General features: G+C 46.3%; 2 protein-coding genes across 4 annotated transcripts in view; one reads left to right on the top strand and one right to left on the bottom strand.

Moving 5' to 3' along the window:
- The first annotated feature begins 5,159 nt into the window (after nucleotides 1-5,159).
- BHLHA15 (basic helix-loop-helix family member a15) lies at nucleotides 5,160-6,605 on the top strand. The gene has a single exon (XM_003428249.5). The coding sequence runs from the start codon at nucleotides 5,971-5,973 to the stop codon at nucleotides 6,502-6,504; it is 534 nt and encodes a 177-aa protein (XP_003428297.1). The 5' UTR covers nucleotides 5,160-5,970; the 3' UTR covers nucleotides 6,505-6,605.
- A 7,770-nt stretch (nucleotides 6,606-14,375) lies between these two features.
- TECPR1 (tectonin beta-propeller repeat containing 1) overlaps nucleotides 14,376-26,041 on the bottom strand; it is a 57,460-nt gene continuing 45,794 nt past the window's right edge. For 2 of the 3 annotated variants that reach the window (XM_029056349.1, XM_029056356.1), the window contains 7 exons: nucleotides 23,457-23,631; nucleotides 22,673-22,808; nucleotides 21,579-21,671; nucleotides 20,255-20,361; nucleotides 19,680-19,799; nucleotides 16,816-17,019; nucleotides 14,376-15,835 (listed from right to left, as the gene is read on the bottom strand). In XM_029056349.1, coding sequence (XP_028912182.1) covers nucleotides 16,822-17,019; nucleotides 19,680-19,799; nucleotides 20,255-20,361; nucleotides 21,579-21,671; nucleotides 22,673-22,808; nucleotides 23,457-23,631 — 829 coding nt within the window. In that variant the 3' untranslated portion in view covers nucleotides 14,376-15,835; nucleotides 16,816-16,821. Of the gene's footprint in view, nucleotides 15,836-16,815; nucleotides 17,020-19,679; nucleotides 19,800-20,254; nucleotides 20,362-21,578; nucleotides 21,672-22,672; nucleotides 22,809-23,456; nucleotides 23,632-26,041 lie in introns of those variants that run through there. The other variant, XM_039911090.1, reaches the window with a different exon arrangement.

Raw genomic sequence — 26,041 nt, 5'->3', positions numbered from 1 at the left:
TCCCTTCTCCACTTCTCCAAAACTTTCAAGGACTACATAGTATGTATGTATTATTATTATTACCAGTCCTTACTGCAGCAAGCAGAAACTCCAAATTGTTAGCTTTAGAGCTTTCTACCAGCTCTTTTCCCCTCATATCAACTCTCTTGTTCCACTTCACAGTTCACTCTCTTCATTCTTCTTAAACTGTGCCTCAGTCTCATCCCTCCAACTTCTGATCCTTGATTCTTGCCTTTCTTCCTGCCTGGGACTCCCTTCAAGTCTGCCAGATCCCAGCTTCAGAGCCTTCCTGAAATCCCAACTCCACCAGTTGGTTTTCCCACAAGTAATTTTTCTTCTTCTTAGTTCATATCCCCTCAACTACCACTTCAGCACTTTTGCACTTATTTTAGCACTTAGTCACTCACAACTAACCAGAATACTTCCACACATATTGATCTACCATTAAAGCGCCTCACATATGCACTTAGGCACTTAGTATAGTGTTCTGCGCACAGTGAGTGATCACTGAACACCACTGATTGAATGATAACTATCTTTCCATTTTCTTCTTCCCTTTATTATTTTGTGACCTGTCTTTCCTGTTAGATTGTGAATTCCCTAAAGTTGGGGATTCAGTCTTTCACCTCTTCTTCACCTTCCCAAGCCTTTAGTAGGGTGTTCTGCATACAGTAGACACTTAATAAATACTATTGATTGATCAGAACCAAGAAACTCCATGAAAATCTGGACACAGTGATCTGTAATATTCATAAAAAAAAGGAATCCATACCACAAGATTTTGAAATGTTTGAGTGCAAAATCACCAGGAAAATCTGGCAACTTTTAAATGGGCATTTGAAGAACATCATTGAAATCTGTTGGGATTTTGATTGCCCCCATTAGAAAAGCTAAAATGTGGTAAAGACATAGCTTGCGAAAAGTAAACTTAAATCTGAAGATCAGAGAGAAACCTCTGGGAATGCTGAAAAATGAAGATGTATGGCTCTCCCAAGATACAGAATTTTACCCACCCCCAATTTTAGTTTGTATTCAGAACTGGTTATTCCTCTTCTGTCAACACTGAATAAGTACCCTGAACCTTTTTGCCTGAGGGGCACTTCCCCTCTGGCAGAATTTTCTTCACTCTTAAAGAGGCAGAGACATCCCCTCTTCTTTCTTGGGTCAAGGGAGAGGGGGAAGTAAGCTCCTGTGGACAGGGATCGTGTCTGTTGTTCTTTGCCAAACATTCATTATTCTGCTCACGGTAAGCATTCACCAAGTACCATCAATTGGTCGACTGAGAGATGTGGCTAGAGAAAGATCAGAGAGGTTGTCGTTTACAAGCAGCACTAAGAACTTATCCTCAGCTCCTTTAGTTCATCATTCAGTCGTATTTATTAAGCGCTTACTGTGTTCAGAGCACTGTACTAAGTGCTTACCAAAATGATTTTCTCCTCAATGAGGAAGAGGCCAGAGAGAGCTATTCATTTCTAGAGCAGAGATTAGGCAGTTTAGGGCAGGGCTGCATTTCCTTCCTCTCCCTCCCACACCTACCCCTTACATTTACTATACGTTTCCACTCCCAGGCTGTAGCTAGCCACCTTGGGCCTCTTGGGCAACCACTACCTGGGCCATCATCTTAGCAATCAATCGGTCAGTGGTATTTATTGAACACTTACTCTATGCAGATCACTATACTAAGCTCTTGGGAGAGTACAGTTTAACAGAGTTGATAGACACATTCCCTTCCCACAACAAGCTCCCAGTCTAGAGGGGACAGCTATAATTTTAGGTTTCGTTGATGTAGTTGTTTTATCCTGGGACTCTAAATCCCCAAGTGCTGAGCATAAAATGCTGACTCCTGTGAACCAAACTAAGTGGTTCCAGTTCTGATCATTTGAAAGAGCTGAAGTTTGGTGGTAGTTTGACAAATGCCACGCTTGAGCTGAAGCAGAATCTGGCAGAGATGATAACCTGGGATGTTCTTCTACCTGGTTGCCTCACAAAGGTCCAGTTTTCATGGATGAACTGATTTTGAACAATTTCGCCAATGTGTTGGCTGTAGTAACCTTTTCTTCCACCTCAGGTAGCTTTTGGCCTTGTGGCCATTGTGTTCTCAAGTGATGCAAGTATTGCAGTCTCTGGAAAGAACCTCCCATTCTCTGTCCATTTTTTGTTTTCTTGGACCAGGTACTGCGTCATCTATGGTGATTCTCTGCTTTCCCTTCTTTGGCATTTGGCCTTTATTGGGCTGTCAGGTTGGGCAAATCTTATGAAGGTGTTTTGTATGATTTTCCTGATGCCGCAGTCTTTGAGGTTCATATGTGTAGTTGGTTCCTAGACTCTTAATTTCCACCTGTGTACTCTATCCCAGTGCTTACTATAGTGCTCTGCCTGCAGCAGATGCTCAATAAATACTATAGCTAGCTGGCACTGCTCCAGAGCAAGTCTCCACAAGTATATTCTCAAGAGCCAGGTTCTTATATAATCAGTGGTATTTATTGAACATTTACTATGTGTAGAGCACTGCGCTACGCACTTGGGAGAGCCTTGGCTATGAGCGTGGGCTTCCTTCTCTCCTTTACATCAAAAACTCACCCTTGCTGGGGTAATGTAATGTCCTAGTTAGGATGTGAAGATGGTGGTGGTTTGGACCCAGGAAAGACCTGTTTGGAGCAGTGAGGTGCCTGAAGACTGTCTCTGCTTTTGTTGTTAAATTGTTTTTCCTGTGTTTACGCCACTATTTCTTGCTTGATCATCTGCTTTCTTTCCCTACCAGTCAATCAATACTTTTTGGGTGTTTACTGTATGCAGGGCACTGTCCTAAGCACTTGGGAAAGTGCAGTGGTTAGTAGATACGATCCCTACCCTCGGGGAATTTACAGTCTAGCTGGGGAGAACACTAAAAAACATTACAAGTAGGTGGGAAGCTACAGAGTTTAAAGATGTCAACCTCACTTCTTCCCTAAGGACTAACCAAGTACTTAGAGAATGAGTGCCCTGGTGTGAAGGTGACCTGGACTTGGGAGTCAGAGGTCATGGGTTCAAATCCTGGTTCCACCACTTGGCAGCTGTGACTGTGGGCAAGTCACTTAACTTCTCTGTGCCTCAGTTACCTCATCTATAAAATGGGGATTAAGACTGTGAGCCTCACATAGGACAACCTGATTACCCTGTATCTACCCCAGCGCTTAGAACAGTGCGCTGCACATAGTAAGCGCTTAACAAATACCACCATTATTATTATTATTTGGAAGTGCCAACCGGTGCTCCCCTTTTCCTTGTGCTTTGCACATGTAAGTGCTTTGAAAGGTCATTATTGTTTACTGTTTTCCATATGTTCTTACCCCTGCCTCACTTTCACATTTGCTCAGTGTGACATTTGCTCAAAGGGTCCTGAGACAACCCATTTGGAACCGATTATTGAGCAGTTTGCAGTTTTTTTTTATGGTATTTGTTAAGCCCTTACTATGTACTAAACACTGGGGTGGTGAGAAGCAGTGTGGCTCGGTGGGAAGAGTATGGGCTTGGGAGTCAGAGGTCATGGGTTCTAGTCCCGGCTCCGCCACTTGTCAGCTAGCTGTGTGACTTTGGGCAAGTCACTTAACTTCTCTGTGCCTCAGTTACGTCATCTCTAAAATGGGGATGAAGACTGTGAGCCCCCCAAGGGACAACCTGATCACCTTGTATTCCCCCAGCGCTTAGAACAGTGCTTGGCACAAAGTAAGCGCTTTAACAAATGCCATCGTTATAAACAAATCAGGTTGGACAGAGGCTCCCGTCTCCCGTGGGGCTCCCAGTCTTAATCCCCATTTTACAGATGAGGCACCTGGCCCAGAGAAGTGAAGTGACCAGCCCAGGGTCACACAGCCGGCGGGTGGCAGAGCCAGGATCAGAACCCATGACCTTAAGAGTCCCAGGCCCCAGTTCCAGCCACTGGGCCGTGCTGCTGCAACAAAAGAGCCCAGGGCCGGGGAGCAGGGAACCCAGGCTCCAGTTCCAGCTCAGCCACTTGGCTGCTGTGCCAAATGGGGCCCAGCCCGCCTGAGTAATAATAATAATAATGATGATGATGGCATTTGTTAAGTGCTTACTATGTGCAAAGCACTGTTCTAAACGCTGGGGAAGATAATAAGGTTGGTATTTGTTAAGTGCTTACTAAGTGCAGAGCACTGTTCTAAGTGCTGGGTTAGATACAGGGTGATCAGGTTGTCCCACGTGAGGCTCACAGTCTTCATCCCCATTTTGCAGATGAGGGAACTGAGCCACAGAGAAGTTAAGTGACTTGCCCAGAGTCACTTAGCTAACAAGCGCAGAGCCGGGATTTGAACCCGTGTCCTCTGTCTTCCCAACCCCTGCTCTTTCCACTGAGCCACGTGCTTCTCTACCTGCTGGGCGGCCCAGCGGCGCTGACCACAGTGCTGGGCCCAATGTTGGCACTGCCGCAGGTAGGAGCAGCCCGGCGGGGAAGAGCCCGGGGGGGAAGGGAGTGTACAATTTGGGGGGGCCCCTCCCCCTGCCCCTGCCAGCACTGACCCCGTCTCACCCAGGCCCAGCCCGGTGCCCTCCCCCCTCCAAACATCCGCACCTGCGACTCATTAGCATCTCCCGCCCCTTCCCTGCCCCTTCCCTCCCCTTCCCCGCCCCGCTCTAAAGCAACGTGTCCTTGTCCTTGTCCCTCGTGGGCAGCCCCGGCCCCGGCCCGCTCCGCAGGTAGGCAGGGCCCGCCACCCCCCAACAGGTGCGGGGACAGAGTGGAGGGAGGCGTGGGTAGAGCCCCTGGATGGGGGACAGCACCAGGATGGGACTGGCAGAGGCCGGTGAGTGTCAGGAGACGGGGGTGACCCGCTCCCACTCCCCTCCTCACGGGCTCCGGGAAGGGAAAGGTGTCCCTGTGACTGGGGGTGGGGGCGGTGGGCTGGATTATCCCTACCTTTCTAGGAGAGGACCACCTCGGGGGCGATGGGGGAGGGTTGGAGGGTTCCCACCCCTATTCTCTCCTTCTGATACCCTCCTCTCCTGCATCCCCAGAACTGCCAAGTCCCCATTTCCCCTCTTCTTTAACCTCGAGGTCTGGGGACCCTGTCCCTCCCCGAGCCTCCTGCTCAGCCGGTTTGACAGGGTCTGGGACGTCGAGGCAGGTAGAGGGGGCATCTCGGCTCTGCTCCGGTCCTCTCTCTGGGCAGCTTTTAACTGTTCACATCACTTCTGTACCCTAGTGATTTAAATTGCAGTCGTCTGGATTGAGCCAAACAGATAAATATGTCGATCCGGTTATTAGTCATCGCCAGACTCGGTATCTTTATTGCTAAGATTTACACAGCCGGTCGGTCCCCTGCCCCCTGGTGTGGTGATATATCGTCATCGAGGGGTAAAGAGCTGAGTTCTCCTCTCCCCTAGATCTGGAGGGTCTCAGTCTCGGGGAGGCCGGAACCCACCATGTCCCAGAATGGGAGTGAGGATTACCTGGAGGACGGCTTCTCTCGCCCAGGAAGGGGGTGAGTGTAGTGGGACGGTGTTGATGGGAGACCCGGCTGGCTGCAGAGGTTTGTCTTTGAAGGGCAGAAAATTCACCAGAAGGAAAAAGTTCAACTATAAACTCTAGGAGTAACTGATTATCTGAACTAATTGGAAATAGAGTATTTGGATAATCCACCTGAACAGGCTAGACCTTTACCCGGTTGTCCAGTATCTTTTTTTAGTTGGAAAAAGAGAAAGTGATCCAAGCTAGTCTTGGTTTGACTCGGTGGTTTTAGAAAATTGACTTTCTACGGTAACTTCCACGTATCGCGTCCCCCGCTGAATTAAACCTTCAGGTCACCGACGGGCTTTGATCTGCCTGAAAGTGTGAATGTAAAAAAAAAGTGCACCCTGGTTGTTAGGGTGTAGCAGAGGCTAGTCCTCAAAGATTAAATCCCTCCTTTTTTTTCCCCCCTTTCTCAATTTGGAGATAAGACCAGGTGGAAGTTTCCTGTCTTCCACTGAAATATGAAGACCAAAAACAAACCCACGAAGCACAGGACTTCAGCAGACAAAGAGACGCTTCATGGTGAGCCAACACCCAGCAAGCAGGAACTGACAAAATGTTTGAGAAACAGGGACAGGAGGAAGGGGGAGAGAGCGGTAGATGGCGGCAAGTTAGTCGGCTCCCGAAAAAAGCCCTCCCCAGGCAGCCGGGAGTCCAGCAACCTGAGGAGACTGGAGAGCAATGAGAGGGAACGCCAGCGGATGCACAAGCTCAACAACGCCTTCCAGGCCTTGAGGGAGGTCATACCCCATGTCCGGACAGAGAAGAAACTCTCCAAGATCGAGACGCTCACCTTGGCCAAGAATTACATCAAATCGTTGACCTCCACCATCCTGAATATGTCCAACGGCTGCCGGCCTCGTCTGGAAGGGGACGGTGCGGCCCACGGGTCCAAGTTCTACCAACACTACCAACAACAACGAGGCGAGGAGGAGAGCGACGGACACCTAAAGAAATACTCCACGCAGATCCACAGCTTCCGAGAAGGTAGCTAGAGCCGGCCATCTCCTTCAACCAGAGTTAGGAGGACTTTGGAGTCTTGGATCATTCCGGGCAGGCAAAGTGTTAAAAATACACTAGTTCTTTTGGCGAGCTTCCGGCCGAACCGTTCCAGTTTTCTCATTTGCTGCATTTATGGCTTCCCTGCCCATCTCCCAGCCTCCCACACCCAAGTGGCAAGTGTTCTCTGATCCCCCGACGTCACTTCCTGGAAAACGCAGAGCAGATCTCAGCCAGGCCCTGAAGCAGCCTGACCTTCTCGCTCAATCCCAGCCATCTGGAGAGGGTTCGTCCCGGCTCGGTTGAGGGAGCGCGATGCCACGTGGCCGCTGGCTACGTTTGCCGAGCTGCCGGTGTCAACACCCGGGGGCCGAGAGTGCCTTCCCCTGGCCCTGCAGCCGCTCACTGACTGAGGCGTGGGGAGCGAGGGACTCTCAGAAGTGTGCAATGGTGCCTGGCCTTACTGTTACACCTTTTTTTAACGGGGCTTTCTAATTGGTACTTGTTAAACCCAGTGCGTGTGTGTGTGCATGCATTCATGTGCGCATGTGCCCACAAGACAAAATGACATGAAAGTGTTTATTTTTAAAATGTTACCATAATAATCTACCTACCCTTCATTATGTAGCATTTCAGGCTTTAGTGAACAATGAAAGCTAATTGCAGCTTGGTGATCATAGGGTGAGAGCCAAAATTGGGTGCCCCGAAAATGAAGCGGGGAGAAGTTTGCTGCTGAGGTGGTTAGAGCTTTTAGGGCTTTTTGTTCTAAGGTTTTCTCAGACATCAATGATGTCTTTCACAAATCAGTGTGCTTTGGTAAGTGTGCTGTAGGTTGACTATCCTGAAGAGCCCAGCTCTTTAGTCTCTTGCTATTTGGTGAGCCAGGCAGGAATTACATGAAATATCTTGGAAGTGTTTTCTTCAGTGTTCTGGCAGGGTGAGGGAGGTTACACCCTGGTCCAGGGCCCCTTTGGAGGCATATTAACATGTTGATTGGGTGGCCTTCCTCTTCCCTCCTCCTTCCTTTGCTTCCCTGTAGAGGACAATCACTGGTGTCTCCAGGTGCAAGAATGAGGAATTGCCTCTGCTTGGTTGAATCCCCCCAACACTATCGAGGACTCAAAAAACATTTGCCAGAGCATAGAGGGTACCTGCGGCTTCCTGGGATTGTTTCCACTATTTTCTAATCTAAAAATAGATATAGACTTTTTTTGTGATGTCCCAGAAAAGGGAAAAGGAGAATGGGCTTTGAGAACAAAGCACATTAGTGTGATGTTTCGTGCTCCTATGGAGTGGGCAGCTTGGGCTACCCTACAGGACATGTGTCTGGTGGAGTAGCAAACCCACCAGGTTTCTATGGTTGGACTCTCCCAGGGGGAAATCGGGCAACTTCTGGGTGGTATGGACATATCCTATATTTTTGTGGGGAGTGGGTGAGACGGGTATTTGTGGAGAGTTGTGTCTGAACTTTGATCCCGCTCCTTAGATTTCTTATTTCAAATACCAATTCATCCATGGGATTTCACCGAACCCCAGGAAGCTCTACCTACCATCCCAGAGCGAAGAGATTTGCTCGGTCTGCTGGTGCCCCTAGGTGCTGCCACCCTTTTAGCAGGAGAGGAGATGGGGTGGGCCCAAGTTTCGGCTCCCTTCACCCAACCGACAGGGCTGGTGTCTGTGATGCCCAGGTTAAGGGAGGAGCTTCCTCTGAGACAAGGCTTCAGGGCTTGTGGCATTTTTCATTCATTCAGTCGTATTTATTGAGCGCTTTCTGAGTGCAGAGCACCGTACTAAGTGCTTAGAAAGTACAATTCGGCCACAGAGACAATCCTTACCCAACAATGGTCTTGTGTGTGGAATCCCTCAGGGAGCACTTAGTAGTAGGCCAGTGGGACGGCTCTATCCCACACCCACTTCTGCAAGAGGGCAGGAGGTGCGGTGAAATGCACCTAAGCGCTGCGATGCAGTTTGGCCCTGGATGTTCCTCTCAGACTTCTGCTGCTACAGCGAAGCCTCCATTCCAAGCACTGCCCTTCTTGCCGGGCTAGTCGGGTTATTAAGGAAAGGGGCTTTTGGTAAAATACGTTCTGCTTTGGGAATATGCTACGAGTGATATTCAGACTGCACGGTCTTCTGCCCAGAGCTGAACAGGCCTTATTCCCTAAATGAGGTAGGCTACCTAAGCCTGATTGAGGTACCCGGAATCCTCAGAGGTAACCACGATGATGATGATAGTAATATAGTAATTATAGTATTTATTGTGTGCAGAGCACTGTATTAAATTTAGAAATTGAATACTTTGTGTGGATCTAGTACTTTCTTTGGGGAGTTCTGGCCCATACTATAATCTTGGGAGTTAAGGGATGTATCAAGCGTTCAAGAGTTGCGGGACTTTAATTGCAATGTTGTTTCAAATTCCAAGGCCTCTGCAATCAGTAGTGAAAATAGGAGATAGGGTTTTCTTGCAGGTTATTGCTAAAAATTGAAAGCTTCAAACTATGCAGTAAAGAAAGGACCAGTGTGTGATGTGAGTGGGGAGAAGGACGGGAAGAACTCATGAGGGGAAAAAGCTGCCCAAAGATAATGACTTGAGGAGGCACCCTCCCGCCCCCATTTTCGTTCTTCCTCGCGAACCCTTACCCTTGTCTTAAACTGTTCCCGATCAGTGTAGGGCTGCATTATGAATCCTATATGACTCTGCTCTTCACCTTTTAGCAGGGGCTAGGGGAAAAACTAGGGAAGGGTCATGGCATTACAGGACAATACAGTTCAGTGTTCAGCTGAAAGTCCAAAACAGTGGGTGAAATTGTGGCTGGAGGCTGAGCTATATGCATTTGTCTTCTGAGGGAGGGGCATTGGAGGAGAAATCTAGATATCTCCTCTCTTTGCCCCATCCCACAGTCTTGAACTCCACTGTCTTTGGAACTCCTCTGGAGGGCCTCCTGGATCATTTCAATTAGTCATTCATTCAAGCAGTCATTATTAATGGAATTTGAGCACTTAATATGTGCAGAGCACTGTACTAAGTGCTTGGGAGAGTATAATACGACAGAGATGGCAGACACATTTTCTGCCTACAGTGAACTTACAGTCAGTCCTTTCTCCAAGTTCTACTGTATGGTGCACCACAAACTAGTGTATGCTGAGAGGAGGTCCAGAGGAAGAACATGCCACAGTCCCTGGTCTCGCACACCTCACAGTACAAGTTGGGGCTTGGGCAACCAGGAGCCCAGGTCCCAAAAGTAGAAATAACTTCAGTGTTCTGGGCAGCAACAAAAACCTGGGCTCTGGGGAGCAAATTTCTTCCTAAGCCCAGAGTTGACCATGACAATGCTACCTCCACCCCACAGGCTCTCCGGCCTGGAGCTCCACAGGTTTCTACTTTGATATCACTCCTATGTTCCTGATCCCCTCACCAGAACCTTAAAGTAGAAGCGAGGCCTCCAGGAAAGCACGTGATGCTCTTGTCTCCGTGAGGTCATTTGTGATTTTGTTTGCGTCCTGGCTTTCGCCTCGGCTAAGATGCAAGAAAGCCAGGGCAGGGCTAGTTGGCAGGGTTCCTGTTCCCAGATAAAGGGAGTGAAATGAGCCCCTTGTTGTAATACAAATCTTTAAGCCAGTCTTGTAAATAGTACACTAAGTTTACTAGCCCCCACAGGTTTTTACTGGCCCAACCATTCACCAGGAGAGTTCCACTACAAATAAAATAAGTGAAGTGCCTTTTCTCTTCACTTGCAATTATTTTTTATTCTTTTTCATCCAAGGCTAGAGAACAGAAGGCTCTGTTTAAATAATGCTATGTCTATCACATCTCCAAACCTCTTGAACTGCAGTAGTCCTGGACACCAATGTTGGGGGGAATCTGGGGCAGAAGGTGATTGTTGGTTTCATTTTCCACATGTGTGTATTCGGTAGCTGCAGCCAAGATCATTCCCACTCCTGTCCTAAGCTCCAGGGAAAGGTCACTGCTGAATGAATACAACACCTGGGACCTAACCTGAAAAACATCTCAGGAGTTGCCAGAAAGGATGAAAGCTACTTGCAGATGTCCAGTATGGGGGTGGTCTTATTTTGGAAGTGGGTTAGCTCTGGGATGAATTTTATCTGCAGCTGCAACAAAGACTAGCAGGAGGGGTTTATTTCCTACTAGGATCTGAACTTTGTGCCACCCAGTGTCATTTTGCTGCTTTGTGTGACCAATGTAGAACACATCTTTTACAATGCAGATAAAATGTTTAATTTATGGGATTTAGAGGAAACTTGGGGCACTGAATTTTTAATCCTAAACCTGCTTCTTTTGGAGGCTTGGTACATACTTAGTATCCATGTTGCACCAACATTGGCAATGAAATGGCACTTACGTAAAGCCACTTTCATAAACTCCAGTGGATTGGTGAGGAGAAGTGGCTGGTGCCCTGACTAATTTATGCCATCTGTTTGCCTTAAGAATTATTATGAAGGATCATAGGTCTGGGAAGGCTTAAAAGCATGGGCAGTAGCAGGGAATCTCAATGTGTGACTAACCCTTTGGAGTTCAGATTTGATCCTTCTGAGTAAACACTGGCCCAATTGCTCCTCCAGCTTGTCTCCTATAGGGTGAAGGTGCCAAAAGGTTAAATCTGCAGGTGTTTACTCCCTTGACAATGTGGTCTAATTATGTATTTATGCAGCACTTAGGGCTATGAGTGTGAGGTTCTTTGCTTGTCTATGTTGGGATTTCCGTGCTTATAGCTAGCTTGTGGCTTTAGGTTGTAAACAGCTATGGGGAAGACTGGGTTCTTTTGACATCACCCGTTACCTGCATCAGCAACATTTCATGGGTTTCTCATACCTTATTCATTGTGAAGTTGGGGCCACACCAAAATTTGGAATGAGTCAGTACCTCTGTGTATATCCAAATCATGGCCTTACACTGCACTATGACTTGATTAAGATGAGAGTGGTGATTTTATAGTCGCTAGAACTGAAAATATGGGACAAGGGCCCTACCCATCTTCTCCCTCCCTATCCCCCCCAACCACCACAGGAACAGTTTCTACCCACTATGTTGTCCTAGTTGTTGTGCTTGTTGCACTCTGATTTTTCAAACAGGATGAATAAATTATTTTTCTGCCTCCATGTGATCTAAGTATGTTGGCAGCTGAAGACCTTCGATCTGGATTAAATGAAACCTGAGGACAATAAGAAGGAACCAACTTAAATACAATGAGGAGTTCTCTTTTGAACATAATAAATTTGATTGCTTACTTGAACCACTTGAATTCCCTGCCCAAGGTCTGGGCTTCTTTCAACACCCTGGAAATGTGAGGAGGAATATTTGATTATTACTGTTCTTTAGTACCTTGTTTCAGGGTTCCCTGAACACTTCACAAAATTTCATCAATCCAGTTCACAGCATTGGCCAAGGGGATTGGCCCCATCCTGGAGAGGTGTCTACGGATGTGGAGAGTGGTACTTTCTGGATAATTTGATCCATACTGCCTGCTAAATCAGGTAATTCAGCTCCCAAAGTAGATTTCTGGCCTGAATTGCATTTGGGAATTGTGTGTCTACCTCTACGGTTGCCAAATCCCCACTCCATTTTGTGCTGTTAACAGTCCCTGATTACCTTATATCTACCCCAGTGCTTAGAACAGTGCTTGGCACATAGTAAGCACTTAACTAATACCATAATTTTTTATTATTATTATTTTAGGTAAGGTGCCTAATGGGGTCATTCCTCTGCTCACCTGTCAATCACTGTCCACATTATTACTGTCTGATTTTAAAAAAGAATAACTAGATATTTGAGTGCTGAGTGTATGCCAAGCACTGTAGTAGACACTAGGGCAAATACAATATAAACAGGTAGGACTTGGTCCCTCCCCCACAAGGGGCTCACTGTCTAGAAAGAGGGTAAATAGGTATTGAGTGCCTATTTTAGAGATGAGACAACTGAGACCCAGAAACTACTCCTATTGTCTGCCAATCCCTCTTTCATTTCAAGATGGAAGGTTAAATATCTTGCCCTCCGTGGATGAAAAAGTCAATCCTCCGATATCAAAAGGTTACATTCTTGAAGAACCTTATATTTGGGAAAATGCATGTTTATAACACGCATAGTACATATGCACAGCTAGCTAGACATGCATTGTCAGAAGAACCTTTCCTATTCCCAAACCGTATTTGATTCAAAATGCATCGGGAAGCCATTTGTTATAGGAGAACTGAACTGTATGAAAATAACTGTAGTTAGGGTCTTAAACTTAAAAGCAGCATGGCCCAGTGGAAAGAGCATGGGCCTGGGAATCAGAGGATCTAATAATAATGATAACTGTGGTATTTGTTCAGCTTTTATGTGCCAAGCACTGTACTAAGAATTGAGGTAGATATAAGGTATTTGGGTTGGATGCAGGTCCCTGTCTTGCATGGCCTTACTTAATCCCCATTTTAAAGATGAGAGAACTGAGGCAGAGAAGTGAAATGACTTGCCCAAGGTCACACAGCAGACAAGTGGCAGAGCTGGGATTAGAACCTAGGTCCTTCGGACTCACAGGCTTGTGGCCTATCCACTAGACCACGCTGTTTCCCAGTTATAATACTGGCTCTGTCAGTTGCCTACTGTATGACTTTTGGCAAGCCCCTTAACCTCTATGCCTCAGTTATTTCATCTGTAAAATGGGGATTAAGACAGTGAGGCCTATGTGCCCAACCCAATTATCTTGTATCTACGTCAGTGCTTAGTACAGTTCTTGGCAGAGAGTAAGAGCTTAATAAAATACCATTAAAAAAACTTTACTTTGTCTTATTTAGCCTCAAAATACCATAATTTTAAATCTGTTCTTCAAGTAGTAAGTGAAGTGGGGAATGTCCAGTCCCGACAGGTTATTTTTGGGTGTGGGGTGCACATTTTCATTCAGCATCCAAAAAGTTTCTGAGGCTGCTCTCTAGGTTGTGTGACTTCCAGGAACAAAATAATAATTCTCAATACTTAACAGAACAGCCCCAAATCCCTCTTTGGCTTTAGCATCTGCTTCTGTGCATTTACAGGGACTTTAAGCAGGGTGATTGTCACTAACTAATGGACTTAAGATTTACAAGGTGATTGCCCCTTTCCAGAGTGATAAATTACTCTTTTCTTTGCAATTTGAGCCTCACTCTTCCCCCAACTCATAAAGAGCAGCTGTTGTAGTTTCCAGGCATTTTAGGCTACATTTACACAAGGAATTAGTATTCTTCCCAACTGAGGTTGGCAGTAGAAATTTCCATTTTTAGCCATATTTCCTTGTGAGATATTCCTGATGCTGAGGTATATATAGCTGGGTATATATTCCTGCCCCTGCCCCCCATACCATGCAGGTGTGGCCCCCACTCTTACCTGGCATCAAGCCTGAGACCAGGCTGACCTCCACACTCCTGGGGCTCAGCTTAAGTCGGGATCCCAGATTTCCCTTTGTTCCGAACCTTTCGACGGAGTGCTCGGGGCTCTTCCGTCCCTCTTCTGCTGCTCTTTTTGGTGGCCTCAGGGTCTTCCTCAGGACTCAAACAACTTCCAAAGCGGGAGGCGGAGCAGGGCCGACAAGTGTGCAGGCTTCTAGGCTGAACATGACACACAGATGGGCCGCCGCCCCACGCCACTGACACAACCTGACATTCTCAGCTGTCCTCCGCTGAATGGGGACAAAAAGCATTTCTTATTAAGACTGCTTTCTGTGGACTGAAAATGAGATCGGGACTGCATAAGCCATGAAACCCAAGGCAAAAAATCTTCTCCAATTTTCTAATGGCCTTAGTTACTGTAACATAAATGTGTATTAATTTTTTCTTTTTACATAATGCATCTGATCTAAAATAGAATATGAAGGAACAAAAAAAAGAGATGCAAGACTGCTGTTCTGGTGCATGTTTTATTGGATCAATCACAAACCTGTGAGAATCCAGTTAGTACTGAACATGTAAACATTTGGTTCTCAAAAGGGACCTGTGTTCACCTTCTGAGAGAGGACAGAGGAAAAAGCTAGTAAAGAAATTTATGTGGAAAACCAATTCCATATAATGCTTTCTGGAATAACTGGACACTAATTTACAGGAAATGTGGACCTTAATGCCCTCTAGAAACAAAGCTTGAAATGGAACATGTAAACAGGAAATCATCACATTTAAAATATTTTTTTTCTAAGCATCACTTTGATGAGTTTTATATCTGTACATCAAGACAGTACACTACCATGGTGTCAAAAACACAATGCATGCAGAAAAACATTTGTTGAACTCTTCAGAAATACCACAGGAGATGAAGCTATGAAGTACTTATAGAAAACTTAGAAAACACAATACAGTGGAATAGAATTTAGACATTATCTTGTTCTAACAATTCTCTGAAAAGATACCCTGTGAGGCTGAGTTTCAGATTCAAGTCTATTACAAGTGAGTTACTCTTAAAATAACTAGCATTGTAATTAAATTAAGACTAAATTTCTTTTCTCAATCATGTACAGAAATATGTCCAGTACCTGAAGAAAACTAAGGCGTGCACAAACAGCATAAATGGAATCTAGTGTTCAAATGATATATGATCTTTTTTCTTTGCCACGCTGAAACAGAAGAAATCAGGATAAAAGTGCAATTTCTGAAACAAATTAACAAAACCAATTTTTTCACCCAATAGAATAAGGGCTGTGATTATTTTTTGAATGGGAGAGCATACCTGCCTCTGAAGATCAAGTTCCTGTACCCCAAGGTCACAGAAATAAGAATCAGACAAAAAACAAACAACATTTTTAGGACTAGCGTGTTATTCCTTCTATTTTCTTATTGTTCTTTTGTGAAATGTGAATGTTTGGACCAGTGTCAGTCCAAGCAACTTGGAGATGCTCAACCTTCTTGAGTTTGGCTTTCTAGGCACGTGACCCAAGCAATTACTTCCAAATAGAGTAACCTTTTTTCCTCAACTAGTAGACTTGAGGAATTGATCCAGAGCAATTGATTTCCCCATTTTCTGAACGCTGGGTTTAAGTTCCGTTACATTTCAGTTCACAGGTCCTTGACTACGCATACCTCCGGGTATCCGAACTTACCCATTCCTCAGACTAGAAGAGAACACAGTCCCAACAGCAGTCTCTCTGTGTTCATCCGCAAATTGTTTCCTCTTTCCTTTCCAGGAGGAGACAACCAATGCCATGGGAGACAAGAGACTGGGGCAAGCAGGCTGAGCTTTCTGGCACTCAGGGGATTGAGGGGGCAATGCTTCTCTGGCTGATGGAAAAACCTCAGATGATCCAAATTTAAGAGTCCTTGGCAGCCAGCTCTGAAATGGCTCAATGGAGGCTGGAATGGCATGGGAAGATCCTGGGGAAAAGTAACAGGAAGAAAAAGATTCCAACCCACTCCTTGATCAATGCCCAAAAAGGTGCACTTTCCTCAAAGGTCCCGATATGTGCGTATGGGGCAACTTCCAAGCTTCCTAAGTTACTGCTCACTACCAGTTAGTGAGCAGGCACTCAGATCTGTGACCTTTAGGCATTTGACATTCACCCCACAGCACTTATGTACATATCTATAAATTATATATTTTCAAATTATTCATTTATATTAATCTCTGTCTTCCCCTCTAGGCTGTAAGACCATTGTGGGAAGGGAACGTGTCTACTAACTCTGTTGTATTATCCCAAGCACATAATACACTGCTCTGCACACAGTAAGCACTCAATAAAGATCACCAATGATGATGATGATTACCAAGCATGTCATTACAAGCCTCACCCCTCCCTGATCCCCCGTCGACACTGATACTATTACTCTTTCAGAACAAGAATATAATAGCTAGAACTGTAAAAGGCTCACCTAGCACATCTCAGCCCTACAGAACATCAGCGCAAGGGTCCACTGCCTGACAGGTCAACTCGGATCAACTAAGTCCCCACCCCCATAATCCCTCTGGGACCCCATGTCCCCCTTCTCCCCCAGTCACTGGCTCCAAGGTGAGCAATGCCCCTTGCTGAGGAGGGCAGATCCAGATGCTATGAGAAGCAGCATGGCCTAGTGGATAGAACATGGGCCTGGGAGTCAGAGGACCCGGGTTCTAATCCTGGCTCCACCACTTGTCTGCTGTGTGACCTTGGACAAGTCACTTCACTTCTCTCTGCCTCAGTTTCCTCATCTGTAAAGTGGAGATGAGGACTGTGTTCAAACCAATTAGCTTGTATCTACCCCAGTGCTTAGTACAGTGCCTGGCACCTAGTAAGCACTTAACAAATACCATTAAAAAAAAGCTCACCCTCCCCGCAGAGCTTTCCTGCAGGGGCCCGAGGGGCAAGTGGCGGACAAACCTCGGCTTAGCAGCTCACAGCTCTGCTGTTCACCTCTTGCACGGCATTCATGACCAACACTGACTTGGTGAATGGGTTGCCGTCTCCTCCCTCGCCCTCTTCCAGGTCTCCTATCGCCGGAGAATGCGCTTCACTCGTCTCCTGCGATACTGTCTTCAGGGCTTCAGTCGCATTGGCGCGGACTGAAATGTGTTCCCATCCTCCCTGTAAGGACACAGCAGACATCAGGAGAGGTCCTTTAAGTCTTACTTACTCCCTTTACTTGCTAAGGGCAAGTAATAATTTTGGCCACAGAAGTAGAGGAGAAAGTTGACTACATCCATTTTACTACTCTAGGGGAACCCCCATGGAGAAAGCAGAAGCTAGTAGGTTGGACAATATTATCATCATCAATTACTACTTATTGGGCGCCACTAGATGCCCAATATAGTGCGTTCCCCCTCTCAAAGTAAAAATCTTGAACAGTAGATGTTAACCAGGTCACAGCCTTTCTGACCAATTGTGGCCATAGTCATGGGCCACAGACAAGTTGGTACCATTTCTTCTCTGGCCTTCTGGGGAGAAAGAAATTCCCAAGAATTAAGAACCCCAGCTGGAGAAGGAATAGGTGACACACACCTCCCCCCCTCCCCCACGCATCTCCCCCCAGGCTCACCAACAGGTGGTTCTTGGGCCACCCATTTATAAGGATGCTAAGCACAGACCCCATACCAATGAGAGGAGGGAGTGGCAAGAAGACCCTAGGAGCTCAAAGCATAATTGAGACACCTGTGAGCTGGGCTGGGGTTCATGGTTCTCACCCCTTCCTCGTGGAATCTGGCCCGTACACCTCTGGAAAGTTCCAGGTCTGTCTGGAATCCTGACCCTCGTTACCATGTTACCTAGTTAACTAGTTACCCCATGTCCCCTCAGCAGTCCTCATTCATGGGAAGCTTTCAGAGAACGTCCGGTGGGCTGTTTTCTTTTCCACACAGCCACGCTGTGGGCAGGGAATGTGTCTGATGTGTTGGGTTGTACTCTCCCAGGGGCCTGGTACAGTGCCCTGCACCCAGTAAGCACTCGATAAACATGGTTGATTGACAGAGCCACTCAACCTCTTGTCAGAGATGATCCTGAGGGACTTCAAGCAAAAAGAGGTAGATGATTCATCCCATTCACTCAATCGTATTTATTAAGCGCTTACTGTGTGCAAAGCACTGTACTAAGTGCTTGGGAGAGTAAACTATAACAATAACAGACACATTTCCGGCCCACAATGAGCTTACAGTCTAGATTACATTTTCCAGAAAGCAAAAGGATTGTTTCCTGTTCATTAGGAAGTGGAAATGACAAGATTTCCCAGTAGGCCTTTAAACTGCTGCTTCTCCCATTCGTTCTGTCTTCTCTTTGTGCTGCTGGCTTGGGTGCACACTCTTGCTCCCTTTGGACTCGAGAACAGGTTCTTCTGCATAGTAAGCTCAACTATAACCACTTGGTTAAAGTTGTATGGGAAGGTTTAGGCCAGGTAAGCCAGGGTTTCAATTTTTTTGTTTGTGAATTTCCTCATTTTCTCTGTGAACTTCAAACCAAGTAATAAACTTTTTTTTACAAATGGTATTTATTAAATGCTTACTATATTATTATGGCATTTGTTCTGCACTTAGTGAAAGTCAAGCACAGTTCTAAGCACTGGGGTAGATACAGGTTAATCAGGTTGGACACAGTCCCTGTCCCACATGAGACTCACACTTTAAGTAGGAGGGAATCAGGTATTTAATCCCCATTTTACAGATGAAGAGACTCAGGCCCAGAGAATTTACGTAACTGGCCCAAGGTCACACAGCAAACAATTGGCAGAGTTGGGATTAGAACCCAGGTCCTCTGACTCTTGGGCCCGTGCTCTTCCACTAGGCCATGCTACTTATCTATGACAAGCACTGTTCTAAAGCACTAGGGTAAGTATGAGAAACAGCCCCTGGGGCTGATAGCTAAGGGGGAGGGAGAACGGGTATTTTAATCCCATTTTACAGATAAGGAAACTGAAATATAGAGAAGTTAAGTGACTTGCTTGAGGTCATTCAGCTGGCGTGTCCTCTGACTCTTAAGGCAGTACTGTTTCCACTAGGCCACACTGTTGAAGAGTAACGTGGTTGTAGATATACTCCTAAAGATGTATAATAGAATATAATATCTAGCTGTTCTAGACAGAAAGATCTAATAAAACTCCAGTTTTTCTGAGTATTCCTTGGAGGAGCAGGGAAATCGCTACTCACTAGAGGCATTTCAGCTAAAAGACCCAAGTCTGATCAGGTGATTTTCCGGATCTTCTGAAAGGCCTCGACCCAAGTAACATAGAATGCCAGTGTCCTAAGACAAGGAAGGTAAGAAACCATCCCAGGGTGAAATGTTAGGGCTTGAAAATGTTATTTCACTAATTTCACTTCATTAAAATACTGTTAAAGAAGCAACATGGTTTAATGGAAAGAGCACGGGCCTGGGAATCAGGAGACCTGAGTTTTAATCTTGGCTCCACCACTTGCCTGTTTTTTGTCCTTGGGTAAGTTATTTAACTTCTCTGCACCTCAGTTTTCTCACCTGTAAAATGGGGATTAAATATCTGTCCTCTCTCCCTTAGACTGGGAGTGCCAATGGGACAGGGACTGTGCCTGCTCTAACCCCAGGGCTTAGTACACTGCTTGGCATCTAGTACATGCTTAAGCCACAATTATTATTACTGGGAACACATTGTGAGGTGCCCTTAAAACCCTGACCACTGAACTATCGATCGGCAACCAAATCAGCCCACGTTGACTGCTTCCTCTGCCCAGCCCTGAGATGACTGTTCCCCAGCCCCCACCCTAAATGCTCCCTTCCCCCTAACTCACCCCAATCCCGTAGTCCCAGCCCTGCCCTTTGGGCTCCCGGGGCTGCACTCCTGTCCGGTGGCAGACTGTCCCGCAGCTCAGGCTGTGGCTCCCTTGAACTTTGTTGGCGATGACCCAGACCTGAAATTCAACAGCAATTGAAGTCCCAGCTGTCAAATCCCATAATCCCAAACAAGCAGGGAGATGGAGGACTTTACATTGGGCAGAACACAAAACTGAGAGTGGGCAAGGATGGGGCTTCTGGGAACCACCAATTAAAAAAAGCGCAAAGCCTCCGCAAAAGCAAACCACCAGGCCTGAGCTCACACTCTGAGTATTCTGACTACACATGGTAAAGAACGAAGGATAATAAATAGTAATGATGGCATTTGTTAAGTGCTTACTATGTGCAAAGCACTATTCTAAGCGCTGAGTGAGGGGCTCCCAATTATCCAAAAAATAGTGGGCTTTCAGGCTGCTGGCAGCTCAGTCTGCTTAAACACCCACATTAGCAAAGCCTGGACAGAGTTACTGTAAGCAACCTGGGGACTCGAGAGAACATTCACGATACACAGGTTAGAAAGCAGAACACAGACCTGGTCCATGGGCCCCACGGAAACTTTGCGGACATTATTGGAGACATGGTCCCAGCTGGAGCCCTGAGGGTAGCTGGGAGTGATTCCCTGGCGGTACCATAAGTTTCCTATAGGAATAGACAGGAGTTAGTGTGGAGAAACAGCGAGGTCTAGTGGAAAGCATGGGTCTGGGAAAACAGAGGACCCAGCTTTTAATCTCAGCTCCGCCACGTCTGCTGTGTGACCTTGGGCAAGTCACTTAACTTCTCTGTGCCTCAGTTTCCTCAACTGTAAAATAGTGATTCAGGACCTGTTCTTCCTCCTGCTAAGAATATAAGCCCCCTGGGGGTCAGAGACTGTGTCCAATCTGATTAATTTGGATCTTCACTAGAACTTACAGTACCTGACATAAACATAAGTGCTTACTGAATACCATAATTAGCGCTACTAATCAAGGGGGAACTCTGCTCTTTTGGCACTACACATCACCAAAGCCCGACTATGGACAGGTATTAGCCCTTGGGGACTGTGGCCAGAGCCTGACCCCAGCTCTGCTCTCTCCCCCTGGGCCCAGGTTATTTCCTGCTCTTATACAGCTACCCAACTCTGTTAATATCTGGTTCCCTTAACCCAGACTATTTATATAGTCCTATTCCTAATTAAATTGGTCCGGGATAAGGGCAGACAAACTGTAACCTCAGCTCATGAGGAAGATGAACTGGAAAAAAAAGCCGTCTCTTGATTTCTGCCTCCCTCCCATGAAACTCTTCTTCCACCTCCGACTAGGACATACGCAATCATAAAGCAAACAGTCCTCCCGATCCCCCCAGACTGATGATTATAATCTGAAGCACATACCCAAACCCTGGGCCAGCCCAAGTTACACGGCCTGAGTGATGCCGTGCTGACAGTCAGGATTTTCAGAGGCATTTCTTAAAGGGTCAGATCATGTCTATTAAGCGATATGATCCTCTGCTGACCCCGATGTTCAGTGCTCTGCTTCAGCCACCAGAATTAAGGTGTAACATGAACTAGTAGCCCCAATGACACCACCGTCTGCATTCTGAGGAGGATAAAGTGTCCTGGGAATTTGGGAATTGATGATTTTTCCAAAATAGATATGATTGGTTACATTAAAATTTGGTTTTACCTGCAACTCTGCTAGTTTTTATGGGCTATAGATTTACTATTTCCCCAGCTACACTGTGAGCTCCTAGAGAGCAGGGGATGGTGTCCTCCTGCTCTAGTGTTTCTCTCAACCATGTAGAGTAGTGATGGGCACACAGTATGTGTTGATTAAAACACAAAGTATGTTTTCAGTGGCTGGTGGCTTTGGACAACTTACCATTTTCATCTACGGCAAACACTGATGTCTGTCCTACTGACACTTGCTTTAATTTCTGTTTATGGGGAGATGGAATGTGGTACCAACAATCACCTGTAAAGATACATTATAAACCCTTTTTGAGAAACAAGAGCAAACCAATAAGAAAGTGCTATTTGCTTGAGTGACAGAGATGAGAACATTTAAGATGCTGACACTGGTCAGATTGAGTTGCACATTAAACTCTTTTCTTGTTCTTAATCTCAATATTATTCAGATGGAGGTACTACTTGGCAGCCAATAGCTTTGGAATCAAAGGCATCTGCTTTTATGTGAACATGCTCTCTTTCTCTCCACCCGCCACCACCCTATTGCTTTTTAATTTCAGCATGGACTAGGGGATAGGGCATGGAATAAGCAAATCAGTCTTTCCTGAAGCATGCATGAAAAGCATTTCTGTCTGAAAAAGACAGAAAAATTCATGATCTAGTCAATGTTCAGGAATTCCCTCTCCCTTCACATCTAGAAGACCACTGCTCTCCCCATCTTCACAGTCCTACTAAAATCATCTCCTCCATTAAGACTTACTGGACTAATCTTACTGTACTTACTGGATAATGTCTACTGGACTCTCCCAAGCACTTAGTACAACAGTGCTCTGCTCAGAGTAAGAGCTCATTTAATACTACTGGCTAACTGAACACAGCCTATCACAGACTGCTGTTTTTGAAAAGGAGGGAGAGCCGCTTCTTACCCCCACAATATTGCACTTTAAACGCAGGCTGGCCTAGTGGCTTTGTGACCTGTGCTCAGGAGAGAAATCCAAGCAGAGATAATAAATTAGCCACTGCAGCAAGGGGCTTTCCTAGGTAGCTAGTATGACATTGGAACTGCCAGCAAGGTAAAGCCAGGGGAAACTTTTGGACTTCCACGGAGGTTCCCAATTACCAGTTGGGAAGCAAACCAAGTGATTTGGGGAGGCTTAAACAGGCTGAATTTTAGTGAAGGAGGCGCTCGTCCAGCCTATCCATAACCCCTAAAGCTATCTCCCACCAGCCTCAGCTCAGCTTGTTACATTGGGGGCAGGAAGGAACACTGGACTAAACCCCACTCACCGGCAGGCTGCTTAGGGGACACGGAGCCCCGGTAGAATGCTGAGCCATCTCTAGCCACGGCCCACACCTGATGGAAGGCTCCCAGGCTGACGGAAATGAAGGGCTGGTCGGTGCCAACGTGCAGCCAGGACGAACCCTGGGAAGGTACAGAGGGCAGAGTGAGCGGGATAGACACCCAAGGAAGGGGGAGATGTTCATTTTAGTCTAGTGGCTCCAGAAGAAGGGACTGATCAATGGCTTAGGCAGCTGTAATTCAGGTCAGACTCCTTGGGTACATCTTTTTCTAATTTATCAATTATGAATTCATGGTATTTGTTAAGCTCTTATTTGTTAAGCTCATACTCTGCGCCAAGCACTGTTCTAAGCATTGAGATAGATACAAGGTAATCAGGTTGTCCCACGTGGGGCTCAGAGTCTTAATCCTCATTTTACAGATGAGGGAACTGAGGCCCAGAGAAGGTAAATGGCTTGCCCAAGGTCACACAGCAGACAAGTGGCGGACCCGGGACTAGACCCACGTCCTCTGACTCCCAAGCCTGTGCTCTTTCCACTAAGCCATGCTGCTTCTCCAATTGTGAGTAGCATTATGAGTAGCATGATTATGAGTAGCATTGTTGATTTTACCAAATACCGGCAGGTTTGGTGACAAGCAATTTACACTACTTAAAGAGGGGAGAAAGAAGGATCCAGATCAGGCAATGAATGTCTGGCCATGCTTTCCTAATCTCACTTGGGATCCCCACACCCTTAAGAATTGCAGTCCCATGGGGAAGGAGGGTCTTACGGCCGGGTTGAGCCTGGTGACGCCCAGCCTGCAGAGGACGTCTCCCTTGTCGCTGATGGCCCAGAGGGCAATGGGACCGTCACTGCTCTCGTCGTAGGCTGGAATGATGGAGACATCCCTGAGAGATACAGGGGCAACTTCCAACCAGGGTCCAGTGGTGACCAGCTTACATTTTCTGAAAGGAAGACGAAAAACACAATCCCCACATTTCCTCTCATGCATAGATGGGCCTGGAGGCATGGGGCCGGAGGAGGTGCACCGCTGCAGGACAACAGGCCCCTCCTTAACCTGCGCTGGGCGAGGACTGGCAACCAAACCAGACAGCACTCCGCCATGGCTCCGAGGTGGGTTCCTGTAGACCAAATTTTGGGTGAGGCTTCTCGAACACCAGAGGGTCACCAGGCCCCATTTCCAAGACTCGGGTAAAGGACAATCCAGGGCCCTTGGAGCCTTTCTGGGTGTCCAGGTCTCTCACAGGAGGGGGCTCTGGCGGGGGGCTTGGAGAAGTGGGCAGTGTCTGCTCTTGGTGTGCTTTTCTTCGGCCTCATACACACTGTCGCGTCCCTGCCCCGCTCTGCCCAGAAGAGCACTGCTCCTGTCATTTCTCTTATTTACTCTCAAAAATAAATCCCAGAGAAACATATGAACATTGATGACCTGAGGGCATTTCCCGGGTTGACAGTTTCTTTGAGTCTATTTCTGCTTCCTGGTTTCTCTCTCCAGCTGGGGCCAAAAAATCAACAGCCCAACAGAAGAGGAGCTGAGGAATACCCGGCTAAACCACTACTGTTTCCACAGTGGTAGTGAGTAGATGGGAGATAACCGGGTAGATCTTTGGGTTGAGCATTCCCAGCTGCTTCCACTCATCCCTGGAAGCAAAGATTTTTAGGTCTTTCTCCCCCAATTAGGATGACAGCTACTTGTGAGGTTAAGAATGTGTCTTGTGCTTCTGAGGCACTCCTCAACTACTTAGTTCTCCAGCTTAGACTGTAAGCCCAACGTGGGAAAGGGGCTTTATCTGATCTGATTATCCTGTATCCATCTCAGAGTTTAGAATACAGAGGTTGGCATATAGTACTTAACAAACACAACAATTATTACTATTATTAAGGCATAGTATTGCACTCAGCAGAAGCTCAATAAATGGCATTACTATTTCTAATACAGCAGTTTACCAAACCCTGTGAGATATCTAGGACTGGGTTTGCCTAGAACCACAATTCTACTACAAAGCTTTTAGTTAAGAGGGTTAAATCCAAGTGGCAGAGATCATTCCTGCTTCCCAGGGTGCTACAAAACCAACAACTTCCCTCCTGTCTTAGTTCTCTCGGGACTGGTGGCAGGGAGAGAAAAAGATGGGATGTTACGGAACCACAGAGTCTTAGAGTTTCCCATTAGACTGCAATAATGTTGGTATTTGTTAAGCGCTTACTATGTTCCGAGCACTGTTCTAAGTGCTGGGGCAGATACAGGGTAATAAGGTGGTCCCACGTGAAGCTCACAGTCTTAATCCCCATTTTACAGATGAGGTAACTGAGGCACCGTGAAGTCAAGTGACTTACCCAGTCACACAGCCGACAGGTGGCAGAGCCGGGATTAGAATCCATGACCCCTGACTCCTAAACTCAGGCTCTTTCGACTTAGCCATGCTACTCCCTTAGCTACGCTGCTCTTGAAGTCTAGGAACATGGGCTCTCCCTCTGCTGTATTCTCCCAAGTGCTTAGTACAGTGCTCTTCACTCAGCTGGAACTTAATAAACTCCTTTTATTAATTGACAGAACCCAAACCATGGCAGGGACCTTAACAGTCGCTCAGTGAAGAACTACTGCTAACCCAGCCATGAATCTCTCTCCTTTTCTTTGAGGAATCCAGGGAAGAAACTCCCAACTAGTAACATAGGTGATTCATTTGGCCACCTGTTCTTTTTGGCAATCATATTTATTGAGCACTTACTGTGTGCAGAGCACTGTACCAAGCATTTGAGCGAGTACAGTATAACAATAAACAGACACATTCTCTGCCTATAACGAGCTTACAGTCCAGAGGGGGGAGACAGACATTAATATAAATTACAGGTATGTACATAATGAGAATCAACAAGGTGTAGTGGATAGGCAACAGGTCTGGGAGTCAAAAAGACCTGGCTTCTAAACCCAGCTCCACCACATGTCTGCTGTGTGGCCTGTTACCTCACCTGTAAAATGGAGATTGAGACTGTGAACCTCACGTGGGACAGGGAGTGTGTCCAACCCGATTTTGATCCACTGCAGCACTTAGTACAGTGCCTGGCATATAGTAAGCACTAAACAGATACCATAATTACTATTATTATTATTATAAATGTCATGGAGCTGGGAGAAAGGAGCGGAGCAGGAAGGAGGTAGGCTGCTTCTACCCATAGTGGCTCCTACCTGGTTAAGGACCAGGCACAGACATATTTAGCAATTTCCAACATGCTGCTGTTCATTCATTCATTCAAACATATTTACTAAGCACTTACTGTGTGCAGAGCACTGTACTAAGTGCTTATAATAATACCTAGGTTGCTAGATGGTGCTTTTATTACTAAAGCACCTTACATTAG

Source organism: Ornithorhynchus anatinus, chromosome 2 (assembly GCF_004115215.2).
Source record: "Ornithorhynchus anatinus isolate Pmale09 chromosome 2, mOrnAna1.pri.v4, whole genome shotgun sequence".
Taxonomy (NCBI): domain Eukaryota; kingdom Metazoa; phylum Chordata; class Mammalia; order Monotremata; family Ornithorhynchidae; genus Ornithorhynchus; species Ornithorhynchus anatinus.
Note: the sequence above shows the minus strand (reverse complement) of the source record. Positions and strands in the feature narration are given on the sequence as shown.